At 45.7% G+C, this 16667-nt stretch overlaps 1 protein-coding gene across 1 annotated transcript in view; it reads right to left on the reverse strand.

Annotated features, from left to right (window-relative positions):
• Nucleotides 1–16667, reverse strand: part of eif2ak3 (eukaryotic translation initiation factor 2-alpha kinase 3) — a 52034-nt gene that overhangs the window by 25785 nt on the left and 9582 nt on the right. The window contains exon 2 of the mRNA XM_088924446.1: nt 6918–7047. Within this exon, the coding sequence (XP_088780572.1) occupies nt 6918–7047 (130 nt within the window). The remainder of the gene's footprint in view (nt 1–6917; nt 7048–16667) is intronic.

The raw sequence follows: 16667 nt of genomic DNA on the forward strand, positions 1-16667 counted from the left end.
TTTGAGAAGATGAAAAGACCCTGAATTACACTATTAGCTAAACGCCCTTGCCATTTTTAACAGGCGTTTGATTCAGCCTCCAGCTCCTAGTAACACAGAACAGGGACGACTGGCTGCAGGTACTGCGCACACTAACCCTGTATTTTTCACGAGTCTGGGCGCGAAGTGCAAAGCGTGGCAGAGATACGGCCTAGTGCCGGAGTCCCGGGACGCATCAGCACACCCCTGACTGCACACAGACGGCAGACACATCGGCCGCACAGCGCGGACTGTGCACTGACGCACTTGTCAGACTGAATTTACCCTGACAGCCTAGACAGGCTGGCTACAGCAAAACATGTTAGTGTCTGATGGGGGCCTGGGGAGACACGCACGGTGTAGGACAGCCTGTCCACAGAATAAGGAAGTCTAGGGAATGAAGCAAGACGAGCTGAACTGCCTCCTCGTTACCTTTATGTTGATACAGTGCAACATAAAACTTTAATAAGTGCTACAGCATGTCTAAATCGACAGATCCCTTCTACAAAAAAAACCTTGCAGCTATTCAAGGATTGTGGTAAACTCGGTTACTCTATTAAATACCACGTTATTGTGGTTCGTGTCCATTATACTGCTGTGTAATTTTATCCTAAATTGTAATTACTCTGCTGACCAGTTACAAACTGTGATCCATCTGTTATTGAAAGAAAGGTTTATATACAGTAACTACAAAGTGTTGTAATATAAATGGTCAAGTCCATAGCTGAGTCTAGATTCGGTATCATTAAGCAGACAGAGAGAATGCGATTCTGCTCCCTGACTTGAAAGGAGCCCATCACCATGTGCACAGCTGGATAGACAGGATCCTTTGGGAGGTAAAGTTCCTTTGGCAAAGAGAACAACAGCATTGGTCACAGCAGGGAGACAAGGATACAAACACACAGCATCTATGTCACAAGTCCCGACTACTGCTCATCACTGTTAAATTACAGGGGTTCGATTCTAGGCTGGGGTGCCTTCTGTGCATGCCTACCCTGGAGTAGATCGGACTCTTAATTATTCCTGTGTACCTGGTAGTGCAGCACACTCTGTAATAGTGCGGTAATTCAGAATAAGCAGCTTTCTAAATGATTAATTTCAAGTATTAACAGAACCCAAGACCATCTACAATTGTAAATTTCCTACAACGAGACTGTATTGTTTAATAGTTGAAAAGGAATAGCAGTTCTGATCGCTGAATAGGATCCTCATGGGGGCTGTGAGGTCTGATTGCGTTTCTGAAGAGACTGTAACAATGCAGTACAACTAACTTAGCTTAAATTGAGATACACTTTGACATTTCTGTGGATAGATCCAAAAAAGCAGGGGAAAGTATTAAGTCAGATACTAGTTAGTAGAATAACACAGAACATGAAAAGTGATTATTTTTGCCTGCCTACAGAGCCCAGGTCATCAGGAAGAAGCCTGACCTCAGTGAGCAGTGGTTGAGTAAGGAGGTGAGGAGTTCCAGCGCAGGGTGATCGAGGGCCAGCCTGTCCTCAGGATGACAGCAGCACAGGGCTCCTCCGAAGGCATGCACAGCAGAGCTGGGGGAGGGGCTGGGCCAAGCAATGACATCACCCTCTGCTGGAGCATTACCTCATCCTAATCCTGCACATCATGACTCACTCCAGATTGGCTGGGCTCCTATCTCTTTGAAGTGACAGTGGGTTTGCAGACTTGCTGTTTATCCACTGCACTCGCCACATTCCTCACACCCCCATAGGTAAAGACTTTATTTCGGTTCCACGGCAGGAGCCAATGGCATTGGCCAGACCCCTAATCACTAAGCAGACTGGTGTCTCAAGGACAGGGCTTACGAATCAAACTGCCTGGTTACAAAACGCCAGGGGTAGCTGGAGCTCACAGCCAATCAGTGCCCACTCCGAGCAGGCAACAGTATGAGGTTACTGGCGTTTGAAGAGACAGGTTAGAAACTGCTTAAAAAGCAGAACAAAAATACCTGTCAGAGTGAAACATCTCCCTGAGCTACAAACTTTAAAGATCTAGAGCTAATTCTGAATAGGACCCCTGCTCTGTCAGCTCCCCCACCAAACTGGACAATCAAGATTGCTATGATCAAACCTTTCACAAAAACAAAATAGCCCAAATAAAGAGCAATAAAGAGCTGTCAAAATGTATTGGCAGAAAAATGAAAGAAGCCATGCCTCACAAGCTGAGCTTCACAGACCTCTCTTCAGGCTGGAATCACATGCTTTGCCAGGCAGAAAGAAGACTATTGTGAGACTGAAGTTCAAGTTCAACACTCAAGCAGATCAGATCTAGATGAAAGAACAGTGGGCAGAGAGGGATAAGAGAAGAATGAGGAGTTTAATGTGACGTTAGGAGCAGAGCTCTGCTAAGCCAACCTGTTCCAACCCCAGACCATCAACAGTCCATGAGCGGAGATCAAATAATTTACTGGAGATTGTTAAAACAGTTTAATTTCAGGCAGAATTTGTTCCTGATGTGCAGTAGCAAAGTGCCTTTGTATCTGTGCTGGCGGTGATCTAATTACTGCAATTCTGTCAGGCAGTCTCTGGTTTTAAAGAAATGTATTTAGAAGACGTTAAGCAGACAGCAATAAGACGTTCATCTATACAGACTGAGGCCCGTTCTTTATTACAACCTGTATTACCTGCATTAATTACGGTTTCAATAAATATGGGAATGTCTAAATGACTGAAAAGTCCTCCGAGAGGTGAAAGTGTACTCCTGAAAGATGAACCGCTAAAGAAGAAATGGGCACACAGGAAAGACTGGGTTGTTCGTGGATAATTCCCCATCCCTTTGTAAACCTCACCTTTTTGATTTACTAGATGCAACAGACAATGTTTAAAGCATACTGTAAGGCCCCCTGTTTTCTAAATGTAGTTGACTGCAATGAGCATTAGAAGAAAATATACTTTATACAGGGATCTGAATTAAAACTAACAAAAAAGCCAAGGGTGTTGACTAGTTCTGGTAATGTATGTCACTAAAATAATTTCTGGAAAATTCCCATCTGTAGTAATGGGTAAAATGCACGTTTGTTTTACATAAAAGTGCCACTGAAATAAAGGCAGAGGTAACTTTCAGGAAGAAAAAGGCAAAGAAAAAAAAATCAAGGCATTAAAGGTGCCTAGCAGCCAACAGGACAGCAGGGGGCAGCACCAGGCACTTGGGTCTCTTAGGTTAGTCCGATGCACAGAAGATATCTTCTACATGCTTGTTTAAACTCTAATGGAAACATAACAGCAATCTACAAAGTTATCAGGAAAATCTAGTCTTTTTGAAAAATCTGTACTGAAATTTTACAGAACAGACAGGAAAACTCATTTTTGTCGTGAAAAGGGCTGATCAAAAGGGACTGCAGGGTGGCACAATGGCAAAGCAGTTAGTATTGCTGCGGTGCAATCGCAGTGCTGGGGGCCTGGGTTCAATTCCAAACCTGGGGTGCTATTTGAGTGGTGTTTGGATGTTGTCCACATATTCGTGTGGGTTTCCTCCATGGGCTCTGCTTTTCTCCCACAGTCCAAAAACATACTGGTAGTAGATTAATTGGCTTCTGGGAAACGAGCCCGCGGCACAAGTGTGTGCTTGTCTGAATCCTGGTGTCTGTGCTGCAGCGGACTGGTGTCCTGTCCAGGCTGTGCCCTGCCTTGTGCCCATTTCTTGCCAAGATTGGCCCTGGCTCCCCTGCAACCCTACATTTGAGGAAGCGGATAGAAAACCGATGAAATCAATGTAAGAGGTGCATCTGTGACTCTCCGCAGCCGGTGGTTTTTCCTCTTCTTGTGGGAATCTTCTCTCGGAGAGCGACGTGTGAAAGGGCACGTGTTCCAAGCCACCCGTTCAATGCTACTCGAACCTGGAAACCCAGGCATCCAGAGCACTGTGACCTTCTCATCTAACGCTCTGCAAGAAACCTGTTGTGGCATGAGTGGCATAGGGTTGTATATTCTGCAGCTGGAATACTGTCACGTCAGGAGCACGTGAGGACCTGGGACATCACCAGTGCTGTCACATTACCATTAATCTCTACAAGCGGAGGTCAGAAGAGACACGACACTGGTGTACTTTCCCCATCAAGTGTTGTGCATCTTTGGTGCTCCGCAAGCCAGTATCGCACTCCTGAATGTCTATCAGGCTGGTCTGCACAGAAGTGACAGCGCACAGACTTGGTGCAGCCTTCAACCAGCCAATGGCAGGAAAACGTTGATTTCATGATTCAACAGGTTAAATCCTCTCATTACCTGCATTTAATCTATTTCTTTGATTAATGAGGCAATATAGTCATTATGCACCAGTCAAAGTCATTCTAGTGTACAAGTCACCACTCAATCAAGATAAATCTAAAATATTTCATCAATAAGCAAAGACTGAAAGTCTGTATATGCTTCCCTCCAACAGTACTGGAGGAGCAAAGTCAAAACTCATGTATGCCTTATACACAGACATACATACTGTATCTACCTGTTTGGATTTTACACAATTTCAATATCTCAACTTTTAATATAGGAAAAACCCAGCTTTCAGGACATTAAATAAGATGTTCACCATATGCATTTACTGTACCCGTCACACATTTCAAATCTAGTAAATCAGAATTATCCATTATAAACCGGTAAGGAGGAGAAGAGAATTTAACTGCAGGGAGTGAAGAACAATTTATCAGCTTTCCTATTTAATCTGGCAACAGAAGGGAAGCTGTAGCTGGGAATAAACTGCAATCTGAACCTTTACAAAAAAAAGTTAAAACAAAAACAAAAACAAAAGTTAAAATATTTTTCTCTTGGGTGGAGGTCCTAATGATTAAACCAGTGCCAATAAAGGTTAAGTAAGTGAAGGCAGTAAGAGTGAAGTCCTGCACTGGCCTGGGATGCACCTGCACAGTGAATGACAGAGCTGAGGTTTGGAAGCAAGTGAGTAACAGAGAGGTGTATGACCACAGTTAATTTCAGCAAGCAGCTCTTTTCCTAATCTCTCCATCACGCAGGCATGTGCAAACAAACAGTGCGAATGAGATAAGGTGCTTGCAGCTGGAGAGCTGACATCACACAGGAAACTGACTACTCATCTCTGCAGACACAAAAATGCTTCTAGACTAACAAGTACTAAAAAAAAACACTAGCAATTTAAGTGAAGGAACAGCCGATGTGTGAAAACAGTGCAGGAAATGGGCTGCTAACAGACTGGACGAGTAGAAAGTGGCCTTTCGATTCTCATAGCTTTGCAGACTGGGGCCTCCTTACACCAGGAGAGCTCAGGGGTGACGAGCCACCAGAAGCTCTCGCTAGCACTGTCCCCCAAAGAATGACAGGGAAATCACTTGCAGAGCCGGAGCACAATAAGAGCTGAAAATCTCAAGAGGAATGAGCCATTTGTGGTACTGTTCGAACGCAGTGGATGAGTCCAACACAGAAGAAAAAAAGAACTTTCCCCAGATGCTTTTCCTTTGGGTTGTGTAGCCTTTTTCAGGTATACCAAAAGTGTGTCCCGTTGCTTTTCTTGTCAGTATGGAATACACCTTTACCCATTTTCTCAACTTTATAGATGAGAGCTTCACGTTATGCAGGTCCAAAGAGCCGGGGAAAAGACTGTTCAAGGCTGGAGAGAGCTGCAAATACTTTTCAAACATAATCCACCCCAGGTACAGCCATGTGTTGAGCTGCGAGGTATAGGGAGCAGGGAGGGATATCTGGATATGTGAAGGTAATTAGCTTTGAGAACAGGGGGAATGCTTAATGCCAGACAATAAGATTGTCATTTATTACCCTTTGGTTCTATATTTTCCCCTAAATAAAAACTGGATCTCAAAAAAGATGGTAAAGTACCAATTCAAAAACTACTGCTTTTTTCCCCAGACTGAAAACTGTATTTGCAACACAGGAGAGGTTGGGTCTTGGAGTTTTGACAAACCAGCCCCACACTTTTTAAGTCCCTTGCTCGAATCATCATGAGCCTCTCTCCACCCTGAAGGGAGCTCAGCTATTCCTCTCCTGCTCCTTCTGGAGGCCCAGTCCTCCTCCAGTCATCTCTCAATGGTGTCGTCTGCACGGGACTCCCTTACAACAGCTGCATTCATTCGTATGTAGAAAGCATTTGCAGATATCTCTACACCGAGAATTGCAAACTATAAAAATGACATATGCAATAATGTCTGTTCCTTATCTTATCCAATCGTTAACATGAGCAGGCTACGCAGAGCTGGGTGAGCCCCCAACCTCGCTCTGAAGAGATGCAACAGAAAATGATATTCTGATGTACTATGAATCACAGAATCTCTGCTTGAAGAACATCGACACCGCAGCCAAGACTTGCAGGGAAATTGCTGAGAAAGGAGGGAAGAAACTGATCCAGCAGAGGGGTATTGACTCGGTGAATGTGCCTCAGTTTCTCAATTAAAAGCAAATGGCAGGTGTAGAAAAGGACACTGCAGGAGGAAGCACTCCCAAGTCCTGAGTGAGGAACGTTTCCGGACCAGGGTCCATTGACAGCCATGTTATTTAACTTACTATTCTGATCTTAAACACTGGGACAAGAGCTCTGGTCTTGTTCTTCCACTCCAGAACCTAATGAGTCCTTATAGGGCTCTGAATGGGCAGTCTGACCACAATGGGGAAAAGGACCTTTACAGCAACACTGTCAGTACCTCCTAAAACACTTTATTTAAACTTTAGATTTCACTGGTGGTTATGTTTTATGGATAGTTCATGTCTGGATTGTTGTTTTGGACACATTTATTCCCACAAAGCACCTTGAACTGTTTTAAATGTTATATAGTGTCCATCATGAATAAATAGTTTGTGATAATTGAGCTCACTAGAACACTTGTGCTAGTTTGGTATGCAAGGCTGCAAGGGCTGGGTTTTGGGCAGCTGGCATACAGTATGCATGGAATGTGTCAGTAGGGCTACCTCTGGCTTGCTGAGGCTGGAGGAGACCAGGCAGCCTGAACCCATGTCCAGGTCCCACTGCTTCCGACCCTGATTCTCTGGGTCCAGGGCAGAGATCCGCCCGTCCAAGGTACTGATGATCACCAGAGACCTGCAGAGACAAACAGATTTGTAAACGAAAAATTGCACCAAATAAGCCGTTTTCCCATGCTAATACCAAGACTGTCTGGCTGCTCCCGTCCTCTCCCAGCCCTCCTACAGAGTTATTCAGCAATTCAGAAACATGCAGCATGTGGGACTGGCAGCACACAGTACAGCGGAGCCAGAATGAGAGGAATGTGCTAATGACTGCACATGGCTCTGCATTCTCTCACAAGCACACACCTGTGGTCATCTCACAGCTGACCACTCTGCAGGACCCCGCTGGCCAGAGCCCACCCCTCCATGGCCCCCCTGCCCTGCGTGGGGCCCCAGTGACCAGAGCCTGCCCCGCGTTGGGCCCCGCTGGCCAGATCCCACCAGTGACCAGAGCACCAGGAGCAGAGTTGGAACAGAACCAGGAGTGACTGGTACCATTTTAACTGCACAGACCAGTGAGGCTGGAAGACTACTAGTTTTATTAACTACAAGTTCAAATGTTCTACATTAGTGTTCCTTTTAATTAAAGGGGAACTACAATAATATTTTTATAATTCAGGGTTGGGAAAAAAATCAGCATTGATGAGTGTATTTTAAACCGCAATGAAAGCAATATATACACAGTACATTCCTCCAATTTACATCACAAAATAGACAATTTCCTGGTGCATTACCATATGCTTCAATTCAGAACGAGGCAACATAACCTCCGGTGATGTGCTGTGTCCTTATTACACAGTAAAGAAGTGGGCTTGTGAATACTTCTCTTCTAAACCAATAGAAATATCACTCAATTTCGAGACGGGTTTGTCAACAAATACTACTTGTTAACTCCACATGCAGATCACATAGGAACATTTCTGCAGTGAAATGTCTGCTGCACAACCTGTACTTCTTGTCCATCCCATTAAATCAGTCATCACAGTGACTGGGGAGTGGGACAGGCCACATCACTTCACAACTTACTGTACTTTCACAAAGGTCACGATTTTCAAATTCAAAATTTGTAAGATTCTTCTATAACGTCAACAAATTTAGTTTATCAATGAGATTTAATAACCAGTCTGAGAAATTGGGACTGCAGTTCCCCTTTTAGACAGTACCTTATAACAACAACAACAACAACAACAACAAGGAACCCGTGGAACACGGTGGATTTTAAAATACTAATTTGTATGCTGTGTGTGTAGCAAACTAGAATTCAGGGGGCAGCAAAGTGAACAACGAACAGGTTATCATAATATATTACACAAAGGCCATAGGAAAGAAGAAACCGAGCACAGATCAAGACAGAAAAAAGTGTGGAAAGAGCCCGTTGTCACTACTGCCTGCCCCTCTTCCAGTTGGCTCTCCCAGAGCTGGGCTACTTATCAGGTCACCTGTCAGGGATCAAAGCCCAAACACATGTACTACTGCCCGCAGTAACCCCACAGGTTAGTGTGCGTACACAGACACAAATGTTCAAATACACAGGCACAAGACGGAGCCACATTTAAAACAAGGAAGCAGCAATCAAGGACATGATGCAAAAAAAGCCAGTTGAAGGTACTGGAACAAGATGAGATGATGGACAGATGTAGTTCTCTTTCATGAAGGTGAAGGTGTGCAGCAGCCATACACAAAGGAAGTCTATAATTAGAAATGTGTACAAAACAAAGAGTCTCAAAGCAAAGTTTTAAAGAGATGCTGCATCATCTCAGACATTTATAGATCCATCTTAAATTTGAAATTCAATGCACAGCCACTGCACTGAGGTATTAAGTGGAAGCATGTACACTTCTTTAAACAGACCGAGGATCTGCATGCGCAGGCCGGGTGTGCTTGGGGGTGCGCATACGGAAGCCTGCAGCATCCCAGGCAGCTCTCAGAGACCGGCTCTCTGGCTCCCGAGCGCTCCTCAAGGAGAACAGGGCAGCGCTCCCCCGGAGACCGGCTCTCCAGCTCCCGAGCTCTCCTCAGACGCACCAGCACAGTGGAGGGAGTTTAACTGCTGCATTGTCGTGTTCTACAGGTGCATTCCAGTGAAAGCAGACTGAAGGCTTCCACACCTAGCAAATGTCCCACATTGCTGGTATGAGAATCCTGGTGTAACGTACACAGACCTCGGGAGTTCTTTCCAACATCAGAATAGAAATCTCACCAAGACCACTTCTTTCAAACCTATATGAGTAAATAATTGAAAGAAAATAAACATACCAACGAGCCCTCTGTTGCAGAGAGCATAAAAACAAATCAAGGCAAACTGGTCCGGTCATAGAGACCAAGGGAAAGCAGAAGGAAACTGACTGGACAGGTCCAAAAAGCCAGGCAGCCAGACATCTAGCTCCCAGCCCAAGCACAGCGCCGTGTGAAAGGCAAACAAGGCAGAAGTCATTCAATACCCTGGAGTTATAGGACACAGACATGGCCTAACGTGCACTACAGTCTGTCTGCTGTGAAGTATCACATGAAGTTCAGCAATCGTGTTTAAAAACCATTACCAATTCAAGATGCAGTTATCACAGAGATATTTCTGGTTCCCACAGGGACGCAATGCAAATCATCATACTAATAGCCTTAAATGCATAATTTATATGGTAGAAAAGCATACATTTGCAAAATTAGTGAATCAGCCCAGCACACTCTGTTAACACCACCCAGAATTTTAACTTTTCTTTTTTTTGGTTTCATTTCCAATCTTTCCTGAAATGTCCCCCATTGACAGCAGGGAGTCTTCCCTGTGCTGAAGCAGGGAGGGCTCAGTCCAAACGTGTTGTTTCTCTTCCAGACTTCACTCCAACTCGGGAGCCCAAACGTGCGCTCCCTGCGTGTAATTGGCTGACTGGCTCCCCAAAAACATTGGGCTGATTGGTTGTTGCTAAGCAGTAGGCATGCAGGGGGAGCAGGATGCTCTGGGTCCTTGTGCCTTCCCTTTTTGCTCTCTACGGCAAATCAAGGGATCAAAACATAGGTTTGAAGAAATGTGCTTTCAAAAACCAACGACATTTTAGAGGAACAGAGCCTCAAAAAAAGAAACTGTGCTCCCCATGAGCCAAGGCAAGCAGGAGGGAAGAAAGGTGGGACAGGGGGTTACTGCAAACTCCTACAGCCTCAGCTGCATACCACACCTTAGGCTCCTGTCCCATCCGGACACAGCTGCCTTCACCTGTAGCTGTGGAATGAGAGAATGAGATCCTCCTTAGTAGACCTTTCACCCGTATGAGACGGAGTGAAGAGAAGAGCCTGGCACCTCACATTTCTACTGCATGCCAAGAGAAAGTTAATGATTGTTTTAAATGACACTTTGACATATTCTCTACTCATGTCACAGGTGCTCCCATGTTTTCAATCTATTTTAGAGATGCTGCATTTCCTTGCAAAACAAGATGAGAATAGACAATTTCTTTAAGAAAATCATCTGATAGTGTAAATCATTGCAGTGTAAAAAAAAACATGATCACTTATCAGAATTTGAACCCACACTTGTCCATCTCAGTAAAGGAAAAGGTATTGTAAACAGTCAGATCAAGCAGCCTAGACAGAGATGACTTTTCTCAGCAGTTCTGAATCCCATCACTCCTACTCGGTCCCAGTGCCACAGGGAACCGAGCCCATTGAAAAAGCAGGGCTGCTCTTACTACTGGAGTGTCCCTAGGGCTCATTTTTCACTCAGCAAATCAGCACGTCCTTCCTCGACCCTGTCCAATCAGTGCAGGCATCTGGCTGTAACTGTGCAGCAGCAGGCAGCGGTTTCACAGCCCTTTCTCGTGCGCTGATCCCAGTTCTGTCTGGGGCACAGACACACAATCGGCACGATCTGATGAATAAGAGGCACGCGGGCAGGGAGTGGCACCGCACTGCCAGGGGCAGAGCAGTGCTGCCGCGTGCCAGACTGCCTCCGTACCTGCTGAAACACACAGGTGAACCCGACTGCTTAGCACTCCCAGCCTACAAAGAATGAAAGCTCTACACTCTCTGCAGCACGGAAGTGTGTGGAAACAGGTCAGAGAGCTGACATCTCCATCTCCAGTGGCATCTGTGGCAAGTGCAATGCCACCCGTAAGTACGAAGCCAAAGGAATGCTGGGCAGCACCCTGCGTAGACCTCTGAGCCAAAATGACATTGGCCCAGTTTTTGACATTTAAAATTCAAAGTAACCAGAAGACATTACAAAAAAGGTTACACTTAAACACTTAAATCCAATACAACTTAAACTTGTCAACTTAATGGCAAAAATTCTCAGATAAAACGTACAAGCATTTATTTTGCTTGTTTAATAAGTGCCCTCATCCTTTATCTTGTCTGAAAGTGGTTTAATTTGTACACACAACTTCCAGTATTCCTCATTCTGCTTCTAGGACCGACAGTCCAGTACTCTGGAGAGCTCTGCCGAGTGGGTACACTGAATGTATCCTCAACTCTCTCTCCTGAACCCAAAGCTCTGCAGGCAGGAGAGAGGTTCACAAGTACACGTTTGTGAAATGGGTTCTGGAAAATTGGCAGTGATTTATGTGAAGTTAGTAAAAGGGGAACAAATAAAATACGCTTTAGGGCAGTGCGTCGAGGTTCCCCTTCTGCTGCAGCCTGTGCCACACCCCACTGGGGCAGGCAGGAGGCTTAGGGCTGGGTGATGGGACAGGGCGCCAATGCTGTAGCACCAAGCCACAGTCGCTGTACTGTCACCACTCCTCGCTGAGAGGAGCGATCATAGCAGGAAAACAACCTAGTTCTCCTTGGAAATGCCCAAGACTTTTTCTGACCTAAAAAAAAAAGTTTTCATGCTGCGTGCGCTTGCAAAATATTTTTTAGAGCTCGAGGGGTTGGGTAATGACATGGGATAGGAGTACGATTAAAAAAAAAAAAACAGCTCTAATTTGAGGTAGTGGAAGCAAAAGCATCTGGAAGGTATGCGTCTGTCACTGGCACTGCTGGGCGCGTCTCCTCGCTCAATGCTGTCAATCAATACTGACTGGCAGAGCTCGGCCGGCACCAGCAGCACCACGGATGTGAGGTTTTCACATGCTTCACTGCAGACAAGACCCCTTTGCCGTGACAAAGCTGAACCCAGTGATCTCTGGGACTGGAAACTAGATAAAGGTCCACCTGTCCACTCTGCCTTTCACCATCCTCTCGGAGAACGGGAAAGCTTTTCTGCTGCGATCACAACGATCAATCAGAGTGCCTGGTGTCCGAGAAGGCAGCCAAGCTCACTCTTACTCCTACAGATGTAGGAACAGGGTTCCTGCCATCATGCTCCATCTCTATAAACAGATGATCAGAAGTGACTACTTTCGGGATGTAACATTTGAGCCCTGTGAGTTGTCTTGTGCACTGAAATCAGCCAGGTGGCTGAGAAGTTCTGTTACAAGGATGCACACAAAGTCTTTGGTGTACTAAAATCACACCCCTATAGAAGCACTTGTTGCCCAGCTTTGTTTACTGAATAAACAACATGGGTGTGTGCAATACCACAACAGCTTTCTCCCGTGGCAACTTGCATTTATGCCTTCTTTCAGCACTTTCCTGAGCTTCACTTACTGGTCTCCAATCCCGAGACGGGACCAGGGCTTCAGACAGGGTCACCCACTGCCCGAGAGCAGACTGGATTGTGCTCACTGACAGCCCCACAACTCCACAGCATTTCGATGGTGTCTAGAAGAAATCTAAACAGCCCTTCCTCAGCTTGATTTTGCTTTGATCGGATCTGTGCTAATTATTAGAGGAAAACAGAAAAATGCTTTTCTGTTCCTGCAAAAAAAAAAAGGTACAGCAGCCTCTTAATTTAAATGAAAGGGTCCGGTCTAACATGACTCCAGTGCAATGGGCTGGTTTTAGATTAAGTCACATTGCGTTACTTTAGTAAAACATTGCTGACATGCAAAGAGCTCAGTTACACATATGTTAAAGGTACCATGAAGAAGACAGTCGGTTTGTTTTTTGACTGCGCTAATGCTCCTCATTGGAATGATGGGGTGCAGTAGTAGTGCACTGCAGTACAGAGGGGGGAATTCCCTTGTATTAATAGCAGAGTGTGCAGGGATTGCACTGAGGAATGCAGCAGGACTCCATATTCACCATTAAAAATACTGGACCTGATCACAGTGCTCAAGATTCCTTACCTCCGCACAAAAACATCTCATTCAAAAGTAAAAAAAAACTCATAAACATGCTCTACTTTCAATCATACGCTCTGAAGAAGCTCTCCTCCAGACTCCAGACAACCCACGCAGAATACTCATCTTCGAAACACACATGCCCTACTTCATCTACTATGCATTCTTATCAAATCTGCAGTGACCACCGAAAACGGAGAACTTAACTCTCCAGTGTTATAAAACCAGCCGATAAAAACAAGGGCATGAACTTGCATGCACACCGACACACCACCACTCCTGAACCCCCTCCTCTCTCCTCTTCAGACGCGGCTAAATCAAACTCAGACACACCACGCTCCCTCTCGCTCATTGGCCAGATGCTCGCCCCACTCTGTGTGGCTGATTCGTTGTTGCTAAGCAGTAGGGAGCCAGCAACACAGGCAGGATAGTCTGGTCCTAGTGCCCCCCTCTTTTTCCTCCCCCACCCAGTGCTGCAGTACTGCAGGGTCCTGCTCTACTTGTGATCTGTAAACAGATCCTGGAACGCCAGCACTTCGCTTTCCGCACCGGCCAGAACCTTACCGTTCAGCACCAGCACACTTCCCGTGCATATTTGCTGTGCGAAGTTTCTGCACCACTGCTCATGCCGTCAGGACAGCACATCCGTACTTAGGCTTGGCTCAGGAAACTGGGAATCAGTAAACCAAGAAATCCCCAAGTTGCTGTTCTCCTCAATGGCAGAAGGACATCCCAGGACAGCAAGCCAGCCCCAGATAAGAATGCAGACCGGGACAGCAAGAGCTTCTGCACTGCACAGTGGTACTTAGCCAGGTTTCTCAACGCAAGACAACAGGAAAAAAAAAAGTTTGAAGTCTCCAAGGAAAAAACTAAATAACACTTAGTTCTTTCACAACACAGAAGAAGAGAAGTTTTTAATGAGTTTTCAAAATAAGAGCCTGAAAAACAGCAGAAAGCAGGTTCCAGCAGGCAGGAGAAGAGAAAAAGCTGACTCCTTTCCCCCGGCGCGCCCCGCACGACAATGTCCAGTTACTTCTGTTCAAGTGCTTTCTTCTTGCATCCATCACGTTACGTGGCTCAAAAGGAAAACTTAACATCTAACAGTGCTAAAATTCCCCCAAATAATCCCGGAGTTCTGGAGAAGAGCAGTGAAGCGCGAGCGCCCGTCACACCCCACCTGTGCCCACCAGAGCACCACCATCAGGGGCCTGGCTGCTATTAATAAACCTGACAACTTTCCCCGGTTACAGAACCAGACAGCGAAAAACAAAACAAGGACATGAACTCTTTCTCTCTCCCCCTCCTCCCCTCAGACGCGGCTAACTCAAATTCTACACACTCCCCTCCTCTAGTCTAATTGGCCAACTACTTGCCCAACTCCATCTGGCTGATTCGCTGTTGCTAAGCAGTAGGCAGAGGGAGCCAGACGGGGAGCAGGGTCCCAGTGCCAGGCAGCCCTGCAGTGGCCGAGGTGTTGCTGACTTCCAGGGGAGGGATGCTAGGCAGCGCAGGCTCGGCACCACAAGCACCCAGCCCGCCTCGCCCCTCCAGCCACCAGGCACAGCTGCTGAGGACGATCTGGGAACCTCGCAGAGCATTGCCACAGGCCATTTAATCCCACTGAGAAACCACCTACCGAAACCAAGAAAACTGCAGGAGGGCGAACGTCCAGAGAATAGTTTTATTAAACTACAACAAAATGTGGCCAGTTCGCCACAGCAGATAATGCTCATTTGCTTCAATGTTAGTCTGCCACAGATGATATCTTAGTGAACGTCTCGGAACACATTCTACTCACATCTAAGTGACATAACTAACTTTGTCTTTAACAGACAGCTACCTAAAGCCAACACCACTGTGTGGATGAAAAACCTGAAGCGCTTGGCTCTGAGTTTTCAGTGTTTTACGGTACTAAAACTGGCCTTTACATCTGCAGAAGCTCTCAAACGTCATCTGTCGGACATCCGAGCCTACAGGAGCGCGACCTGGAGAAACCACAGCAGAGGACTCCTGGAGATGGACGACCCCTAGCTGAGGCAACCACCAAACTTAATGAGCTCCCTCTTGTAGCAAAAAAAAATAGATGCAAAATTTTAAAAAATCTGGAAAAACCTGCAGTGGTAGATTTCGATACAATGCCATTATACACAGCAAATAAACAGCCTGACCAGAGAAGAACCCGAAGGGAGGCAGGCAACTCAGAAAACGTTGTTACAAGACCTTGCTTTTACAAATTGTTAAATCTGTGTACTTTTTTTTTTAAAAAAAGGAGAAAGCTTAGTCACATGAATTGGTGGTCTACTTGCCACACTCCGGGGAAAACCTATTCTCTGTCCCAGGTTTGTGAAGTCCAACACTTTAAAAAAAAGATGTAGTGACATCAACACGTAACACTAGAAAAAGACAAGCTTATTAAAATGAGCCACCTGTCAGGGAAGACATCAAGAAAGCAAGTATTCAAAGATCTTTTTTTTCCCCCCCATTTGAGGGTCAGCGCTGACAACGACAAACAGTGCTAATGAGAATCTGAAGACATTCCCATCCTGGCCTGTTTTACTTGGTTCCTCTGCACTCAGTGCTACATGATGGAGTAAAGGTGTCAACACTACAAGCGCTAAGCATTCCATTGCCCATGAAATATTTTTAAATGCAGGTCAGTCATATAACATGCAAAAGTGTTTAGGTTTTACTGTTCACTGGCCTCCAATATTACAGGAACAATATTCATGCTGCACAGCCGCAACAATTGAGAACAACTCCATATATGAATGAAAAAAAAACTCCAGGAAAGTGCATTTCAAACCAAGAATAGGAAGAAATTCTTTACACAGGGCTGTGGAAGTCTGCCTAGCCATGTTGCTGAAGCTGATGCCGCATCTGCTTTCAAGAATCAGCTGGGTGCGAGTCTTGGATCAATTAGTCATCAATCTACCAAATGGGCTGGATGGGGCAAATGGCTTCCTTTTGATTGCAAGCTTTGTTAGTAACAGGGTTAGTCTCTTGCCAAACTTCAAACCCCACCCTTGTGCCCTTTCCCACTCTGCATGAACATCCACAGAACTTTACTGTCCACTGTCTACTGCACCTCTGACTTCAGATTTCATCGGAACAGCACAAAGGAGTCCAAGGACTGCTAGGAGTAAGTCGCCCTGCTCCAGCAAAGCAGCGCTTATTGAATCACATTGCAGACTCTGTAACAAGCCATAACGGCACCAACAAGCTGCCAGCCTCTCCGAGGACTTGCCACTTCTGTGCCACCAAGCAGCCAAATGCATCTCCAGTCGGATGTGGCTTCCTGGGATGAACAGCTGCACATTCATTTTCTATTTAATCCATATTGCAGCCAGGTAAATCCATCGAAAAGAAATAACATTGTGAAGAGAATACATTTATACAGCAGGCATTTGCAAGAGTCACCTGTGTAATTGCGACCTGAAACTGGAACCCATGTTCACCACACTCCTCCCCTCCATCCTCACAGGGGGATGCGGCACCCCATGTGTCCAGTACTCCCAGCACCGCTGACAGTCGCCTGAGCAGC

Source organism: Atractosteus spatula, chromosome 1 (assembly GCF_055471065.1).
Source record: "Atractosteus spatula isolate fAtrSpa1 chromosome 1, fAtrSpa1.hap1, whole genome shotgun sequence".
Lineage (NCBI taxonomy): Eukaryota > Metazoa > Chordata > Actinopteri > Semionotiformes > Lepisosteidae > Atractosteus > Atractosteus spatula.